The sequence below is a fragment of the Leuresthes tenuis genome, unplaced genomic scaffold, assembly GCF_036924035.1.
Source record: "Leuresthes tenuis unplaced genomic scaffold, fLeuTen1.0.hap1 SCAF_8, whole genome shotgun sequence".
Classification (NCBI taxonomy): domain Eukaryota; kingdom Metazoa; phylum Chordata; class Actinopteri; order Atheriniformes; family Atherinopsidae; genus Leuresthes; species Leuresthes tenuis.
Genome location: NW_027325362.1, coordinates 16,348,202 through 16,365,305, shown reverse-complemented (window position 1 = coordinate 16,365,305; position 17,104 = coordinate 16,348,202). Strand labels below are relative to the sequence as shown.

At 41.5% G+C, this 17,104-nt stretch overlaps 1 protein-coding gene across 18 annotated transcripts in view; it reads left to right on the top strand.

The window, feature by feature from the left end:
• Window positions 1-17,104, top strand: part of dst (dystonin) — a 97,952-nt gene that overhangs the window by 57,296 nt on the left and 23,552 nt on the right. For 17 of the 18 annotated variants that reach the window (XM_072391134.1, XM_072391122.1, XM_072391118.1 and 14 more), the window contains 17 exons: window positions 959-1,111; window positions 1,218-1,451; window positions 1,546-1,830; window positions 2,274-2,822; window positions 3,042-3,218; window positions 3,952-4,075; window positions 4,607-4,815; window positions 4,921-5,238; window positions 5,327-5,493; window positions 5,576-5,732; window positions 6,202-6,328; window positions 6,511-6,561; window positions 7,281-7,516; window positions 7,679-7,808; window positions 8,171-8,370; window positions 8,470-8,968; window positions 9,251-10,719. In XM_072391134.1, the coding sequence (XP_072247235.1) occupies window positions 959-1,111; window positions 1,218-1,451; window positions 1,546-1,830; window positions 2,274-2,822; window positions 3,042-3,218; window positions 3,952-4,075; window positions 4,607-4,815; window positions 4,921-5,238; window positions 5,327-5,493; window positions 5,576-5,732; window positions 6,202-6,328; window positions 6,511-6,561; window positions 7,281-7,516; window positions 7,679-7,808; window positions 8,171-8,370; window positions 8,470-8,968; window positions 9,251-10,719 (5,085 nt within the window). The remainder of the gene's footprint in view (window positions 1-958; window positions 1,112-1,217; window positions 1,452-1,545; window positions 1,831-2,273; window positions 2,823-3,041; window positions 3,219-3,951; window positions 4,076-4,606; window positions 4,816-4,920; window positions 5,239-5,326; window positions 5,494-5,575; window positions 5,733-6,201; window positions 6,329-6,510; window positions 6,562-7,280; window positions 7,517-7,678; window positions 7,809-8,170; window positions 8,371-8,469; window positions 8,969-9,250; window positions 10,720-17,104) is intronic. The other variant, XM_072391120.1, reaches the window with a different exon arrangement.

Sequence of the window (17,104 nt, the reverse complement as noted above, 5' to 3'; positions counted from 1 at the left end):
ATGAGTGAGATTCTTCAGAAATCTCTGGATGCAGCAAAAAAATGTTAGAGAACCAATGAAAATGATCTAAACATCTGCTACCTTGTGTTTGCACTATTTTCAGTCAAATATATTGATCAGATAATATTCAGGTCATTACATTCTTTTGTTTTTACATTTATTTTCTCATCTGCCCTTTTTATTGAAATAAGTTTGCATACCTGACATGTCCTATTATGTATTTGATATATTCAACATTACCATAGTCCTGTGCATCATTAAAAGTCAGAACTTAGATTAACTTCTATGAAAATGACATAGTTATTTTAGAAAATACCATTAAAAAAATCTTAATATACATATTCTGCAGACTTTTTTAGCATTTTAAGTTTCTTTAATTCACTGAATTCTACTCGGATTTGATGGTTTCCATACTCGGGTTGAGTTTGGCTCATTCTTCTGTAAAATCCTTCATATTCAGAGAAATAACAGCATTGCATGATCAAGTGCTTGACCACTGCTGCAGACTAACCTTTGTGCCGTTTGTATTCTACAGACCTCAAGACTCCAGTGAACAAAATGCACCTCCCGTGTTTCAACATTTCCACACACAACAAACCCACTAACACTCTAAAAAAAAAAAATCCTCCTGTGCTTGATACCGCCATGAGAGCAAACTGGCAAATGCAAAAAAAAGCATGTTTACAGCATACTGGATTTGTACGATCCTTTGGTGAAGAGAAATGTGTCTGTGTCAGATTTTGCATGTTACTTTGATATTACTGCTTCCAAGTATCAATTCAGCATCTCAGACAATAAGAAATTTTTTTGTGTGAGCACTGTTGTCCGTTTTTTTTTTTTTATGTATGTTTGTTCTGAGTGAGTTTTACTAATTTTGGATGCAAATGTGATCACTCACATGTATATTGTTGTCAATGGTAAAATCAGCTCTTTTTTTGTTTTGTTTTGTTTTGGTCAGTCTTTATTGGCGAGACACAAGGAGTTTACCGAGAAACTGGAGGAAGTGTGCGACAGTCTCACCCTGACTGAGAATCGACTGATTGGTCATCAGCAGCAGGCTGAGAGCGCTGAGAATGTCACAGACCTGCAACAGTACCAGCAGGAGCATCAGGTTTAATATTGTTTCCTTTGCCTAACAAAAATTAAAATATCTGCTACATATATTTCCCGATTTGTCCTTAAATTAAGAACTTATTTGATCCCTGTGTGAACACAAGGCTCTGCAAAAAGATGTACTGACAAATGCCAGCGCTTTGAATGAGGTGATCACCAGCACCAAAAAGTTTCTGGAGGAGAACCGCAGCAAGCTGACACCAGATCAGATCGCTATGATTGAGAGCAAGTTGGAAGAGGCTAAAAGCAAAGCTACGCTAATCAATCAGCGGGCAGAAGAGTCCAGGAAAGATTTGGAGAAAGTTGTTACAACAGCCATAAAACAAGAGAGTGAAAAGGTTCATACTACCTCCATGCGTGCTGTCTGTAAAAATATGTTAAAGTATATGACAAAGTGAATCAATATTTCTAATATGTGGTCTGTTCGTGCAGGCAGCAGCTGTTGAACGGCTTGAAGAGAGCAAGAACAAAATTGAAGGTCTTCTGGACTGGATATCCAACATAGGGAATGAAAACAAAAGCTGTCTGGATCAAACCGACCATATAAGTAAAGAGAATGGAAACCTGCCAGAGGAAACCTCAGCCAAGGGACTGACAGGCGAGGCTGATGATGCCAATGGAAACGCTTTACAGACCTCTGAAAAGGATCTTGGCAGAGAGGCCAGAGGCGAGAACAGCATTTCCCTGGACCTTGATAAGCAGTATGACAGGGTCAAGGTATTGTTGGTTTGTCACTAAAAATGTCCATTTGTCATACTTTTGTCATACTTCTTCATACTTTACATACAAACTGAACAGATCACACATTTATATTAAACACAGGACATTACCTCTACAAAGTCATTGTGATGATATTATAAAGATTAAAGACACAAGTAGAGATAAAATACAGAAATTGTTTGATAAAAATCATATATTCCGCATTCAGTTTCAAGATATGTTAAAGAGAAAATGTCAACGACTGTGCAAGGGTAAATATACTTGAAACACACATGTGAAGAGTAGGTAAAGGTCATGCAAAATGTAAAAAATAGATATGGTTATATTGTAGTTTATTAGTATTGAATAGACATGAATTTAGGTTTACAACATAGGTAAAGAGGAATTGATTCTTAAATGTTTGAACAGTAACACTGAAAATTAGCTATTGTTTTCCACAGGCCCATCATCAGGAGATTCTGTCCCAGCAGCAGGATCTGATCATGGCCACCCAGTCTGCTCAGGCTCTTCTTGAAAAACAAGCTAATGTGCTGTCTCCTGAGGAGAAGGAGGCACTTCAGAAAAACATCCAAGACCTGAAGAAGCGCTATGAGGCCTCGCTGACTCAGGCTGAACAGCAAATGAAGCAGGTGCAGTGTGTCCAGGAAGAGCTTAAGAAGTTCCAGGATGACTGTGAGGAGTTTGAAGGCTGGTTAGGGCAGGCCGAAGGAGAGATCGAGGTGCTGGGAGCTCCTGCAGGCTCCCTCAATATCCTGAGGGATAAGCTTCTGCGACAGAAAAGCTTCTCAGAGGACGTGATTTCCCACAAAGGGGACCTGCGCTTTATCACCATTTCAGGACAGAAAGTTCTGGATGTTGCTAAAGCATGTGGTTTGGCTGATCCTGTGGCTAAGAATGCTCAGCTGCATGTGGATACTTCAGGGACCTGCTCTGCTGTCAAGGATAAATTGGATTCAGCAGCCAGTCGATACAAAACACTGCATTCACAGGTATTTAATCTTCTGTCGAACAGATGGAAGCTGGTTGCAGTTGCTACGTTTAGCCTCTAGGTGGTGGCATTTGTCTATGTAATACCTCATTAAAGCATCCTCTATCGATAAAGTAACGCTTTTACATTTGACAGTATTTGTTATCTCCATGTTTTGAGCTTGTGTATTTAGTTATAATGTCGCTGAAGGCTCAAGTAAATGGGATTTTCTTTGTTTCAGTGCAACGTGCTTGGCAACAACCTCAGAGAAGTGGTTGACAAATACAAAAAGTATGACGACTCGAGCAGTGGTCTTTTGAAGTGGCTCAACAGCTCCGAGGAGGAGGCAAGAAAGCAGCAATCGGAGGCCATAGCAGCTGACCCAAAAACACTACAGAAACAGCTCGAGGAGACCAAGGCAAGAAACATGACTAGGGCCAGCCTTAGAATCCCACCTAAGAATTGTGTTTTGAAAAGCTCAGGTTTATGTTGAACATTATTCACATTCTACAAGGTGATATTTGATCGTTCTCTTCTGAACCTGACTGATGTTGTTCTTAGAATAATGTCCATCAACACTGTGTATACTTCACTGGATGTTGAGCTATGAATTCTTGAAATTAATACATCAAGAACAGCTGTATTTAGAGGTAACACGTGTCGATCTTGGAGCATTGACTGGGTTGTAAGGTCATGGCACAATAGACCTGTATTACCTTATACAGTGTTTCCACTGACTAAAGTACAGCCAAGCTATTTCTGGCTCTGTGATTCAAATTTAAACCCACATGTGAATAGTTTGACTCTGGTTATTTGTAGCTTACATACTCCTCCAAAAGGATACGAGAACAGGCTGATGGAATTGTCTCTGTCAAAGTTTTTGGCTGCAGTTAGCTCAAGCATTTCTCTGTTAGGAGGTAGTGACTTACAGCATAGATATGTGCAGATAAGAGGCGCCTTTGAGCCTACCAGGGAACACAACATGTTGGCCTTAAATTACAAAAACAGTGCAGAAACTCTTAGCATTTTTTTCTGCAAATGTAGGTCAGTGCGAATAGTTATATTTGTGGAATAACACAAGTGAATTTTATTTCTGCAGGTTAAGGTTAAGGTTTGAGTTTTGTTTAACCCTTGTTTTTACTAAACTGCAGGCTTTACAAGGTCAGATGGTGGGACATCAGACTGCTGTTGACACGTTACGTAAAACAGCTGAGTCGTTGGTAACATCTGAGGGAAACTTGCTGTGCAACTCAGATGAGATCCAGGAGACAGTAGGTGAGAAAACATCAGAGTGAGATGAACACCATGCTTTTTGTACATAATATCTCAGGACTGAAGTGACACTCAATTACTGGTAATACGATGTAGCTAGTTCAAATAAAGAATCTAAAAGATAGCACATGGTCAAATCAAGTTATCTTCGAGTGCAGTTTGCTGTTTGCAAACTTCATGCAGTAGTCTTACAGATTACAAGCTAAGCAACTCGTTACACCAGTGGGTAGTTTATAACCAAGCACATTGTGTCAACATTCTAATAAGAGTCTTCTGTTTCATCTCTAACATTTTAAGCGATCAATATTTTAGAGGGTCTTATTTATGTTTCAGTTCTTCTAGTCACTGGTTTCGTGGCCAACACTTAAATGTTTTGCATTCAACCAAAAACTACCTGACTTTACCTACTCTACCCAACATTATCATCAGCAACAAACTCATAATTACCAATTCAGGTTATACAGAAGTTCTCTTTACCACACTGTAAGAAATGATTCTGCTTTTAAAAGACCCTAATTTGTCTCTGTATTGCAGATGACGTTGTGGAGCGCTATGATAACCTCTCCAAGTCTGTGAGTGATCGAAATGAGAAACTGCAGATCACACTGACACGCTCTATGAGTGTCCAGGATGGTTTAGATGAGATGATGACATGGATGGAGGGAGTGGAGGCCAGTGTGAAAGAGAAAGAGCAAATACCGCTGGACTCTGCATCTATTGGAGATATTCTCAGCAAGGAAGCAGTAGGTTTCCTTGTCATCATCTCAGCAGTCTGATTGCTTTCAAACCGACTCTGTTCTGCCTTTGAGTCTATATGTTAAAAGTTTGCGATTTGCCATTCTTTTTAGGCATTAGAGCAGGACATCGCTGGTCGACAGAGCAGCATCTTAGCCATGAAGGCCAAGGTTTTGAAGTTTGTGGAGACAGCAGATCCCTCCGCAGCTACGCTTCTGCAGTCTAAGATGGACACTCTCTCCCAGCGTTTCACTGATGCCTGTGATAAGCACAAGCAGAAAGTCTCTCAACTGGAGCAGCTGAAAGAAAAAGTCGAACAGTTTGAGAACATTGCAGATAAAGTCCAGCAGTTTATCGGGAAGCGTTCGCAGGATCTGCACGAAACAGATGGGCCTGGGAAGACTTTCAGCGAACTGTCTCAGCTAATGCAGGTGAGTGTATAGAATTAACACGATCAGTTCTATATTTTCAGTATGTTTTGTCTTTGTAAATTTACGTTTCGTTTTCATTTCACTGTAGAACACTAAAGCAGAGATGGCTGAAAATGCCAGTGATATTGAGAAGCTGCAGACTCTGTCCAAGCAGCTATCTGAAATAAGCCCTGATGGAAACAAAGCTCAGCTTCAGAGCAAGATGGACAACATCTTAAATATTTTCAGCACATTCAAAGATACAGTCAAAGAAAAGTAAGTCTAGGATCAGTGCTTGCATTGACTTGGTGATGTAACAATGGATGTACGCTGTGACTGATATTCTTGTCTACTTTAGGGAAGAAGAGCTATCATCCTGTCAGGACCAGCTGGGCGAATTCAGATCTGCAGCCAGCTCGCTCACCAAGTGGCTGGAGGAGACCAATGACAAAGTACCTGCAGCTCAGCAGAGCAGCAGTGAGAAAACTTTGGAGAAGGACCTGCAGATAGTCACCGTGAGTCATTGGATAAATAAATAGCATATTACAGAGACAGTGTTATTTCTACATATGTTTGATTTAACTGTACTTAAAATGCTGGAACAGAAGTCACAGATGATGCTTCATATCTGACGCAGACTTTTGTGTGTGTGTGTGTTGCAAGAGATAGAAGAAAGTGTTCTTTAAAAGATAGTAGTCCTGTCCTCCCTTAACTCCCCTCTATCCCAACGTGCTTTCTTTGCCAGCTAATGACAGATGAGTGGTAAGTGTTTATATAGGACAGGTCTAGAAGAGAAACACTATGTCTAACAAAGAAACTCTTTTCATCAAAGTATGTTACAGTAAGCATCACATAAGTAAATGCTAACATGTTAAAAGCAAAGTTCCAACATAAAGTTCAAGAAGTCAGCTTTTTGATTTCATGTGCTATAAATACCAGCCGCCTCCTTTCTACAGTGTATGTATCTGATTAATCTTTCATCAGGGGTTATTAGATGAATGGACATCCAAAGGCCCAGCTGTTCAGGACCTGCACAGTAAAGGATCAGCACTGTGCAGCCTGATCACTTTCCTTACATCCCCTGCCAGGGTTAAGACCTCTAACAAGTCAGGTAAACATCAGCAGACCTAATGTCATGAAACAGAATGGGTTGGTGGAATGGGAGGCATGCTGTTTTGGCTCACTCGTAGTACTGTATTATCACTAACCATTAGAGATCATGGAAAGTTCTGCTGCCAGTAAAGCTTGTCAGTGTCCCTGCTCTTGACGCTTTGTCTTATGTCTTTGCATTAGCTCTTACTAATGGTGGTGGTCCAGCAAGCCATGCCTACCTAACCAGTAAAGGTAACCAAAGTGTGGATGTGGATGCTGCTTAGTAAAAACTCAGTTTGTGGTGCACAGTAATGGTGTGGTGTGGTGGCTTTGTGCCTCTGAAATGACAGTTTTTGAAAAATTCCCATGTTCAGAATATGAATGTTTGAATTACGGGAGCAAATATAAAAAAAGACACTGTGAGTTTTTAGTTGAAATAACTGAAATAACACTGAAATAACCTATTTCAGTGTGATGATAGACACCTGTCCATGAATAAAACATGGGTTTGACATGATGTTAGAAAAAGAAAAAAGAATCTCATGCAACTCTACAAAGTGGTATTCCATGAAACAGAAAAATTCCATTTTGGTGCTGATTGGGACACTTTCCGTATACTGTGAATTGTAGAATGGGCTTTCGTGAAGGATGTATTCTCTACATTCCTTTCTTTTTGATTTATGTGGCATGCACAAGTTCCCTTAATAAATACTCATTTATGCCACTTCAGAAAGAATTTGGTCATAAAAAGCGTTTACGCCAGGGTCTTTTCTATATTTCTGTATTTTCTATTTTTTATATTAACTTCAGTAACATTCATTGATGATAATTTAGCCATTCATATTCTGAATATATTGTGCCATAAGGCTAATACATTAACAGTGACTCATTGTAATGATAATGTTATTACTCGAGCCTGATTACAAAGTCCTGCTACGAAAACTTGATGGATTTATTTTTGATGCCCACAGAGCTGATGGGAATCCAGCAGAACATGTCGTTCATCAGTGAAGAATACACAAACCTCGGCGAAACACTCAAGAGTCGAGAAGAGCAGTTGAGTGGTTTGCTGCAGAAGGTGAAAGAGGCCCAAAACGAGACGGAAGACATGATGTCATGGCTGAGGGACATGAAAAAGACTGCCGCTTCCTGGAACAATGCAGCCACCGAGAAAGATTCTGTGAAAACACAACTTGAACAGCAGAAGGTACAGATGTGTTTTTACTCATTAAATGAACTGTTATGTTAGATTTTGTGCCAAAAATGTAATCAGCCCATGCTGACTTTGCTCTACTGTGAATGAGATGGTTATGCGAATGTCCTTTTCAGTGGTTGGACTCTGCGTTTATTATGTGTGTGGTACTCTCAGGCATTTGAAGATGGCATGAAGCAAAGGCAGGAGCAGCTCCAGAAGCTCAGAGAGAAGCTCCTGGGCTTGATTACAACCCATCCAAACTCCCCTGAGGCAGCGAAATGGAAGCAGATGCTGGCAGAGATAGGTACGTGCAAAAGTGTCGACTCCAGATGGCCGTGGAAAATTTATGTCACCGTCACTGACAGAAGTTGCTAAGGCTCACTGACCATAGTTATGTATCATATGGCAATGATCTTTGACTGAAGGTTTATGAGAAATATTAGACATACTGTAATCCTGATGTCTAGCTTGTCTAAAACTGCAATGCACACATACATACATGTTAACAGAATGTGAGCCTGTCTCTCTACTAGCTCTCTGCTCCACCAAATTAGCACATTTGTGGTTCCAAGTCCTGCACAGTGGGAGAAGAACAGTGGGACAAAGGTCAAAAAGGTGTGTGCTGACTAATGCAGACCGGTGTGATTGTTTTGTTGTCCTGTTTAGATGAAGCCTGGGGAGAAATCAGTGGCTCTGTGGAGGAGAGGAAGCAGCACCTTGAACAGTCCAACAAGAATCTGGACATCTTCCAAACAAATGAGCTGCAGCTTGGCCAGTGGCTCTCAGAGAAGGAGTTGATGATGAGTGTCCTTGGACCCCTCTCTATAGACCCAAACATGCTTAAAATGCAAAAGCAACAAGTTCAGGTTAGCAGGGTGCAAGATGTTAGAAATAATTTAGCATTTTTACATCCAGTGTTTCTAAGCAATGTTCATCTTCAACTTTTCTCTTTCCTTATACTCCAGATACTCCAGAATGAGTTCAAGAGCCGCAAACCACAATATGAGCAACTTGAGGAAGCAGCCTCCGCCCTCCTAAGCTCATCAGCCAACCAGGAGCCTTCAAGTGGGAAGCTGGTGAAGGAGCAGCTTGCTGCAGTCACCCAGAAGTGGCAAGGCCTCACAGGACAGCTGGACCAGAGAGACAGCCTCATTGACCAGGCGGTGGTGAAGACTGGGCAGTTCCAGGAGTTACTGAGGAGCCTCAGTCATACTGCCACTCAGCTGGAGAATCAGCTCACTAACCATCACACAAACAGCACTCAGCCTGATGCTGTGAAGAAGCAGTTAGAGGACGTCCAGAATATTTCAGCTCAGCTGAGAGAAGAGAAGAAGAAGCTGAAGCAGGCTGAAGCCATCAATGCAGAGCTTTCAGCGATGGTGACTGAGGATTATCTTAAAGCAGATCTAGTCAGGCAGCTGGAGAGTGTTAGCAGGCCTTTTAAACAACTGGAAGATAAAGCAGGTTGGTCTTTTAGAATAATCTAATAATGTTTTTTTTTTTTGTGCTGAGTCACTGCAGTGCCAGTGTCTAAACTGTCTAAACTGCTGCAGTTACTATTACTGCCATATAACTGTCATATTGTAAAGTTGTTTTAAGACTTTCTTTTTATCAAGAATTGCTCATTAGAGATGTGCATTAGAAAAGTGATCTGTAACAGTATTCCTGTTTTTCTTTTGGTTCCACTTTGTGCTCAAAAGGTGTTCGAGCAATTCACTTTGTAATCCCCGTGTTTGTCTGTTTTAGCAAAACGGATCGAGCAGTTGAACTCAACCTTTGCCAGCTCTCAGCAGTTCCATCAAACCTCCAAAGACTTCCAGTCGTGGTTGGGTGAGAAGCTCCAGGATCAGTCTAAGCCCCTGTCCATCTCTGCCAAAGTTGACGTTCTGCAGCAAACCATAGAGGAGAACAGTCAACTCTCAAGGGCTGTCAAGGAGCAAGAGGAAGTTTACAATACAATCATTGGAGAAGGAGAGATGCTTCTGCACAGTACTGATGGTGCTGAAAAGTTGGCTCTACAGGGACAGCTCACTACCCTCTCTTCCAACTGGGATGAAGTGAAGAGGAGCTCTGCAGAGCAAACTGGTAAACTTCAGGCTGCTCTGCTGAAATCTCAGAAGTATCAGGAGCATGCTGAGAAGCTGAGCTCGTGGATTCAGGATTGTGAAGCTAGTGAGGGCCGAGTTAAACTCGCCATTGATCCTGCTGCTGTAGAGAGCTCTTTATCTCAAGTGAAAGCACTCCAGAAGGATGTCGACAAACACAGAGGGCTGGTGGAGCAGCTCAACACAGCTGCAGAAAGCCTTGTCGAGGTGGCCAACACAGACACTGAAGCTGTAAAAGAAGAGAAAGATGCCATTGGTAAAAGAGTGGAAAAGTTAGTGGAGGGTCTGCAAAGCAAAAGGGAGTCCCTGGAAAAGATCTCACACACTGTTAAAGAATTTAATGATTCCTACAAAGAGGCGAAGAGTCAGCTTGAAGGAGCTAAGAAGCAGGTGGATTCCTTTGAATCACAGGGAGTGCAGGCACATAGCAACAAGAACTTAACCAACATCAAAGCCCAGCATAAGAGTTTAGAAGGTGTGCAGAACCAAGTGGAGCATATGAAGGCCTTGGCTAAGGACCTTGTTGTAGATGTTCCAGATGCTGAGGGAGTGACAGACCTCTTGCTGCAGTCGGACAGCATAGAAAAAGACTACAGCGACCTAAACAAGAAACTAGAGGAAACATGTCAAGTATTGGAGAGTAAACTGCAGGGGATTGGACAGTTCCAAAACAGTATCCGTGAGATGTTTGCCCATTTCACAGAGCTGGATGATGAACTGGACAGCATGTCTCCTGTGGATCTGGACTTGGCCACCCTTAAAGACCAACAGGACAGCATTCAGCGTTTTGTTGCTAAGCTGCAAGAACTGATGGCTAACACGGCCAATGCTGGAGACAGCTGTAAGAAGATGCTGGAGTCCGAATCGTCACCTGACCTCATGGGCCTGAAGAGGGATCTGGATGCTCTGAGTAAGCAGTCTGGCAAACTCTTAGACCGAGCCAAGGGGAGAGAGGTTCAGGTGCAGAGTACTCTCACCAAGCTGGAGGAGCTTTATGGTAAACTCCATCAAGCGGAAGAGAAACTCTGCAGAGCTGTGGACAAGGAAGCATCCCAGGAGGCAGTCGGCATGGAGACAGATGTGATCAACCAACAGCTTGAGGCCTTTAAGGTATGCTGATTACAGTTTGAAAATTATTTTAATTTTGTGGCTAAAATGAATTTATGGCTGTTGTGACACCTGGATTCAAGTACGAGTTCCATGAAACTCACTTCAAACATCGGCAATGAAAATAATGCTTATTGTATTAACTCCTTTAAATCACTGTTTGTGAAGCGTCAACACAAATGACCTTTTATTGTGGAATTAATGTGAATATTTCATATAACCATGTTTTCTTAGTAGTCTGTACCAGTGTTGGCTACGCTTCCTTTTTTATTTGCCAGTTTTGGCTCTCTATGCACATATCTTACACCATATTGAAATAATTGATCATCTCAGTTAATAGCAACTTTAAAACTGATTCCAGGAAGGTTTTTTTTTTTTGTTGAATTAAAAATAAAAAAAGGCCAATGCACACATACCATTCTGTTTCAGATTTTCAATTTGACTAAGTAAAAGTAAATATTCCCAGCCTGAAAATCCCCATTCGTGGATCAAGTCCCACCCTTGCTTTTCAAATGGACAGTTACTGTAAAAAGCTCTTTTTATTTTCATGTAAAACATCCCAGCCTAAAATCTGTCGTCATTTTTCCATACATTTGCAAACCCCCAAATAACATTTAAGATACCACACAATGATTGTCTACTATCAGGCTCTTCACTCAGCACTCTTATTACATACATTGCAATCCTCTGGGGACTGTGAATTCATTTAGGGCATCTGGTGTTAACAAAAGAGCCGGGGTCCATGTGCAGTGATGGGACAAGTGGGACAGAGAGGCAAAGCCAGGTGGTTGCCAGCAGGGTGTCACTTGATTCAGTAATGAAGCTGAGCCTGCATCCTGATCTCTTAACACCCACGTAGTTGTTCTTTAATGTGTTATTTTGTCTGTCTGATTTTTTTTTTCTTTATTTATTTATTTATCTATTTATTTAATTTATTTTACTTGGACACTAGTGAATAAACTGTTTGATTACTGTTGATTTAATGGTAAAGGAGTTAAATCCGATTATTCACAGAAAGTAGTTTTTATGTAACCACTCTCCGATTTTTCATACTGCATGTGCTTCAGTATAGGGTTTTAAATATGAAAGAAATACGTTTATGAAAAGGACTTCAATAGATATGACTAATAGAATGTATAGACGCCGCAGTGCAGCACATGCCAATAAACATGATCTAAAAAGTTGTGCCTTATTCCTTTAGACTTTTGTGTTAGGCATTTAGGAACGTTTGTGTTTAAAGTGAAACGTTTTTTACATATAATGTCTCACATCTTCCTAACTGTGTAATTAGCGTTCCTTCCAATAATGTTTATCAAATCAGGGATGCTTTTGTTGATATCAGTTTGGGATAAAACATTGGTTTGCCATTAGCAAGGTTAACAGATGCCAAATGTTTTAAAAGCTCATAAATTCCTGTGGAGTTATCCACCAGAGGATTAACCTATATATCGGGAGGTGAAATTATGAAATGCTTCTTCATTTGTAGTATTAGATTGTATTGCAATGAAACAATGCAAACATCTGTGTATAGGCAGATGACTATCATAAGATATGGGTCAAAGGATTTTTTTTTTTGTCAATCAATGGGGGTTCTGCGATCATGTAGGAGGGCTACATCCAGACCTACATGTCACATGCATGGATTAAAATATCATTGGTGTAGAGGGGGTTGGAGGTGCCGGCTTGTTGTGCAGAGTTTGGGTTGTAGGGTAACTATTAAAGAAGTGATTGATTCAAATTGTTGCTAAGCAGCAGTGTTGTCATGGTGCAGACCAAGTCTTTGTCCTGTCAGCACTCTGGGTTGAGAGGGCATATTCAGCCTCAGCTGCTAATGGAAAGTCCTCTTTGTGACAATGCTTGACCAGGCCGACGATTGCTACAAGCAGCATGTCAGTATTGCTGATTTAATTCTTTCTTTTTTTAGCTGCAGTGTGAAACCTTTACATGACTTGGACATCCTCAGCTTTATGTTCCGAGTATCAGACTATTTGTGCAGTAGATAAGTGGGCTTCAATAGCAGCCAGTGAGAAAGAAATAAACAGAGAAAGACAGTGCTTGGATTCGTCCCTTTCATGTGCTCTGTTACCATTTTAGGTGAAGTTTTGAAAGAGACTTCATGTGTTTATCCTGTTTCTCGCATGAGTTTTGCCGGAGAAGTCCTGGCGTATGTATGTCTTCGTGTGTACTATAAAGGTTAGTTTTAGTGACTCAACACTATTGGGGGTCAGCGTGGGCGTCTTCTCTCACTGCTCAGACGTTACATCAGTGTCTCTTGCATTTCTAAAAGAATTTCTTCCCTCTGATTCATACTATAGCTAATTCAGTTCATTGATGGTGATGATAAATGTCACCAAAACTATGTATTGTTGCTCACTCTCTGCTTCATGACGCATTGTTGCTTAAGTGAAACATGAAACTTCTACGGGCCAGTTTCTGTACAAGTAGATACATCATCTTGCTGTAAGGCGTTTGTGTTGAGTTTTCCACTCATCAAAAGTTTCATAAGGTAACATAAGAATACTTGGAGTATTCAGCCATCTTCTAAATAAAAGTGTCTGTTTTTTTAATTTTTATACAGAGCAATTAAATCCAATAATAGCAAATGAATTAGCCAAAGATTTTTGAATGCTTGAAAAGTCAGGTCATATCAAAAAGCCAAATGTTCAGTGGCGTTAGCTTTAAGAAATTGACCAAGTATGATGGTAAAATGATTTTTGGTTTTGATCCACCTGTCAGCTCTAGCTCTGAGAAATGGTGGCGACATTTTGCACTTTTCTCAGATTAACTGATAATAAGAACATTCCACACTGCATATGGCAACAATCAGAGCTGTGTTGTTGTAGCTATGATATCAAGACAGTAAATAATCTGAAATTTACAAGCTGATAAAACAAGAGGATTTAAACAAAAGATTACGCCTCACTGGCGAGATTTGATAATGCTCAATGTAAGCGCACATTTCCCTCCTTTCTCACTGAAATTTGGCTCTCACTGTCTCTAAATCCATTTTATCTGATTTTTTTGAGAGGCTGATAAGTGCTGCTGCTGAAAGATCTTTATTCTTTCATTTGACATAATAAATGTCTTCTCTTTAACCTTTGGACTCATCAGCTTTTGGCTTTGTGCTTAAATTAAATGCAGCATTCCCTGTTTCTAAACAGTTTGCAAAGAGTTGAAGTAAAGTATAAAGTGTTACGGTGGGGACAACGGGACTTGCAGCAATCAGAAAGTCGAGGAAAGTACTTTGTATTCATTTATTTAAAAGAATGTATAGAATATTAATCCAGATTTCAGTGGTTTAGCATCCTTTTTTTTCAAATCAGGTCCAAATGCTTATTTATCGCTGCCAGCATCCTCTTTGCATCATCTCTCATGCGTGCACTGCAGAACAAAGGAGTTGGGGTAGTTCTGCTACCAAGCCATTATAGTGCAGACATCCAAGAAGCAATAATAAATTCCTTTCATTATCTCTTCTGTCCTCCTTTATTCTTCTACTACCCCAGTCTTTGGACGTAAAAAGCACGTCATGCACTTAGCAAAGCCATCGGTGTTAAATTACCTGAGACCTGTGCCTCCCTCAGCATTCCACAGTAATTAAGAATATCTGCGGGTTCCACAGCAACTGTTCGCAAGAAGAAAGCAGAGGGCAATGAGAGAAAAAAAAGGAAAAACGTGTATCTGTTTCAGCATACTGTGATGTCATCAGTGAGAGCTGCTGCTGCCTGCTGGTCGAATTTTTTGTCTGTGAATTACCCTCCCCATTCCGTCAGTTGGTGAAAGAAAAGGAAAGTGAGTGACTGTGTCAGGATGCAGAGGATGGCTTAGAAGTGAAGTCATATGGGCTGAGAAGAAGTGAGGGGGAATTAGAAGGGAAAAAAGGGTCATATGTCCACCAATCAACATGTGCCGTAGCGCCTCCGAGCACAAATGGAGTTGTGGCAGATGTTGTCTGAATAATGAGTGGGGGCGGGGCATGAAACCTTCTGCCAGGAGGCTGTCTGTCAGTGCAAGGGGAGCGATGAGAGAGGAAGGGCAGGCTTTTTTGTTTATGTAGGAGTACCAGCTCTTCTGAGAACTGCCCGCAGTTTTCACTAGAGCCTGCTGGATTTGTCTGCGGATATTTTCATTTTGCACTGAGGACTTTCCTTTAGCTCACATGGATGCTGAGGGACTTATAGGGACACAGAAGCACTTTGGACCAGAGGAATAGGCATTAAGTTTTTACAAAAGCCTTGAGGAACATTTTTGGAATTGGTGACTCTATTGAAAGGCAGGACTTTGATTCCATATTGGGAGTATAAAGCTGCTATAATGTTTGAGCATTTATTTGAATTTTTTGTATGTTTGATACTGTGTTGTTTTAAAAGTCTTTTTTTTATTCTCATCAACTAAATGTTGGCTGCATTTTTTCTAAAGAACCTCTTAATGAGCGTTTGTTGATTTAACCTTAAAAAAGTGAAAGCAATGTTCAGAACTCATTTATTAACTTATTTAAGTGAGGGGAAGCCTTATTTTACTCACAGTTGCTGCTTATGTACATTGGCCACATGCTCCTTATCAAATTGCTCAGGATGCACTAAAGCAACTCCTACTGTAACTCAAAGGGTTTCACTAAATCCTTAATCTTTTCTTTGTGGTCAGAAGTGACAATTGTTTTAGCATGGGCAAGCCGCTGAGCAGACCAGATTGCCTCAGACAAAACCCTTCCTGTGTGGGGAAGGGGGAGGAGGAGGACCTGAACATTGATGATTGCTACGTGCCCCAGAGATCCATTTATGACACCGTCCGGCTCAATGAGCAGATAGACTCAGGCTCTAAGGGCAGCCTTTCTTCGCGACACTTCTCGGGCACTTTACCCTACACACACCGTACGTTAGACCTCAGCAGCCTGTGTGGGAATGGAGGTCTCTCTGCTTCTAGTTCGTTTGAGCTCCGAACAAGAAAGCCTGCAGTGCTGGATGAGCGCGCGGTGTTTGATGGACTTAAACTCAATGGGAACATAATGAGGGTCAGCGATACAGTGCTGCCTAAGTCACGTCTTCAGGGAGGAGAGAAGAAGGACCATCCTCATCATCGGCGGTCGTGGCGGACTTTTGCCCCCACTAATTTGGGCGAGTATGCCAGCCGCAGTGGGACTCTGTGTTCGGGGAGCGCAGAGAGGCCTGGCTTGATCAATGGCAGGAGAGGACAGAGTATGACTAGCTCACTGACATCTGAAGAAGACTCAGGTCTGTACAGCCCATCTGTAGAGAGGGAGCGACATGCACACAGATCCCACAGAAGAACAGAGCCTGGCACTAGGAGCCTCTCATCCTCCGAGGCTATGCATATGTCCGGGGACCTGAAAACGGGACGATCGCTCAGCTCAGGACAGGAGGATTTTCCGTTCTCTCCTGTAAGGAACAAGCCGCCTCTTTACCACAGTAGCAGCTTGGTTCAAGAGCCACGACAGAGAGAATCTGGCGTGGTGAGGCTTAATGAAAAGGGTATGCTGAACAACGGAGAATATAAATACTCCACGGGGAGGTCATCCTTGGGGTCAGCTTCCAGAACTCAAAACGACAGCTCAGGCTGGCGTTCCCGGACTGTAACAGACTACGATGAGCTGTCCACCGCTGAACTGTTGGAGGATGTTTCATCTCAAGATGATTGCGAGTTGGTTAGTGTGGTGGTGACACAGCCTGAGACATACGGAAACTCTGTAACTCTACCCACGGAGAGCTGCCAGCAAACAAATCCATGTACTATGCAGCAGGGAGCGTCCAAATACAACATGGAGGAGTTGGAGGAGTTCCTGCAATCACTGGAAGCCTGTCTGCCCAAAAGTTTACAGACATTCCAGCATGCAGGGGAGCACGAGATTGAGGCCTTACTGAATGCCATTGCTGCATGCCCTGAAATGGACCCCATGAGTTATTTCTCTCCACAGGTGCCCAAAAATAGCCTCTCCCTCAATTTCTCCTTTTCACACATTTTTCTTTTTTTTTTTTTATGATATACGTGTATAATCAATTAGCTGTTTCCCAGCTGTTGGATTCTTACATATCTGATTACATGATGGGTGAATTATTTTTTGCTCATCAGTTCAGCCTGAAAGTCTGTCACAACGGTACTTTAACTGTTAACTGTTAACTGCTGCTGACTGGTTGAGTCAGCAGCTCAGTGGTTCTTTGTGTCAGCTGGATTTTTAACACTTAACGTGAGGTGATGAGGTGGCAACATATCTCTGGAAATGGGATGGAACAGAGTAACCTCATTGCAGTAGTCAAGGCTTTTATTTTTTGCAAACTCTACATTAAAATCACCTAGTTTTCTTTCTTTTTCTTTTGTGTATTTCTTTTTTACTGGTTGGTGTCAGTGTTTTGATAAAGGTGATTTTGGAAAACAA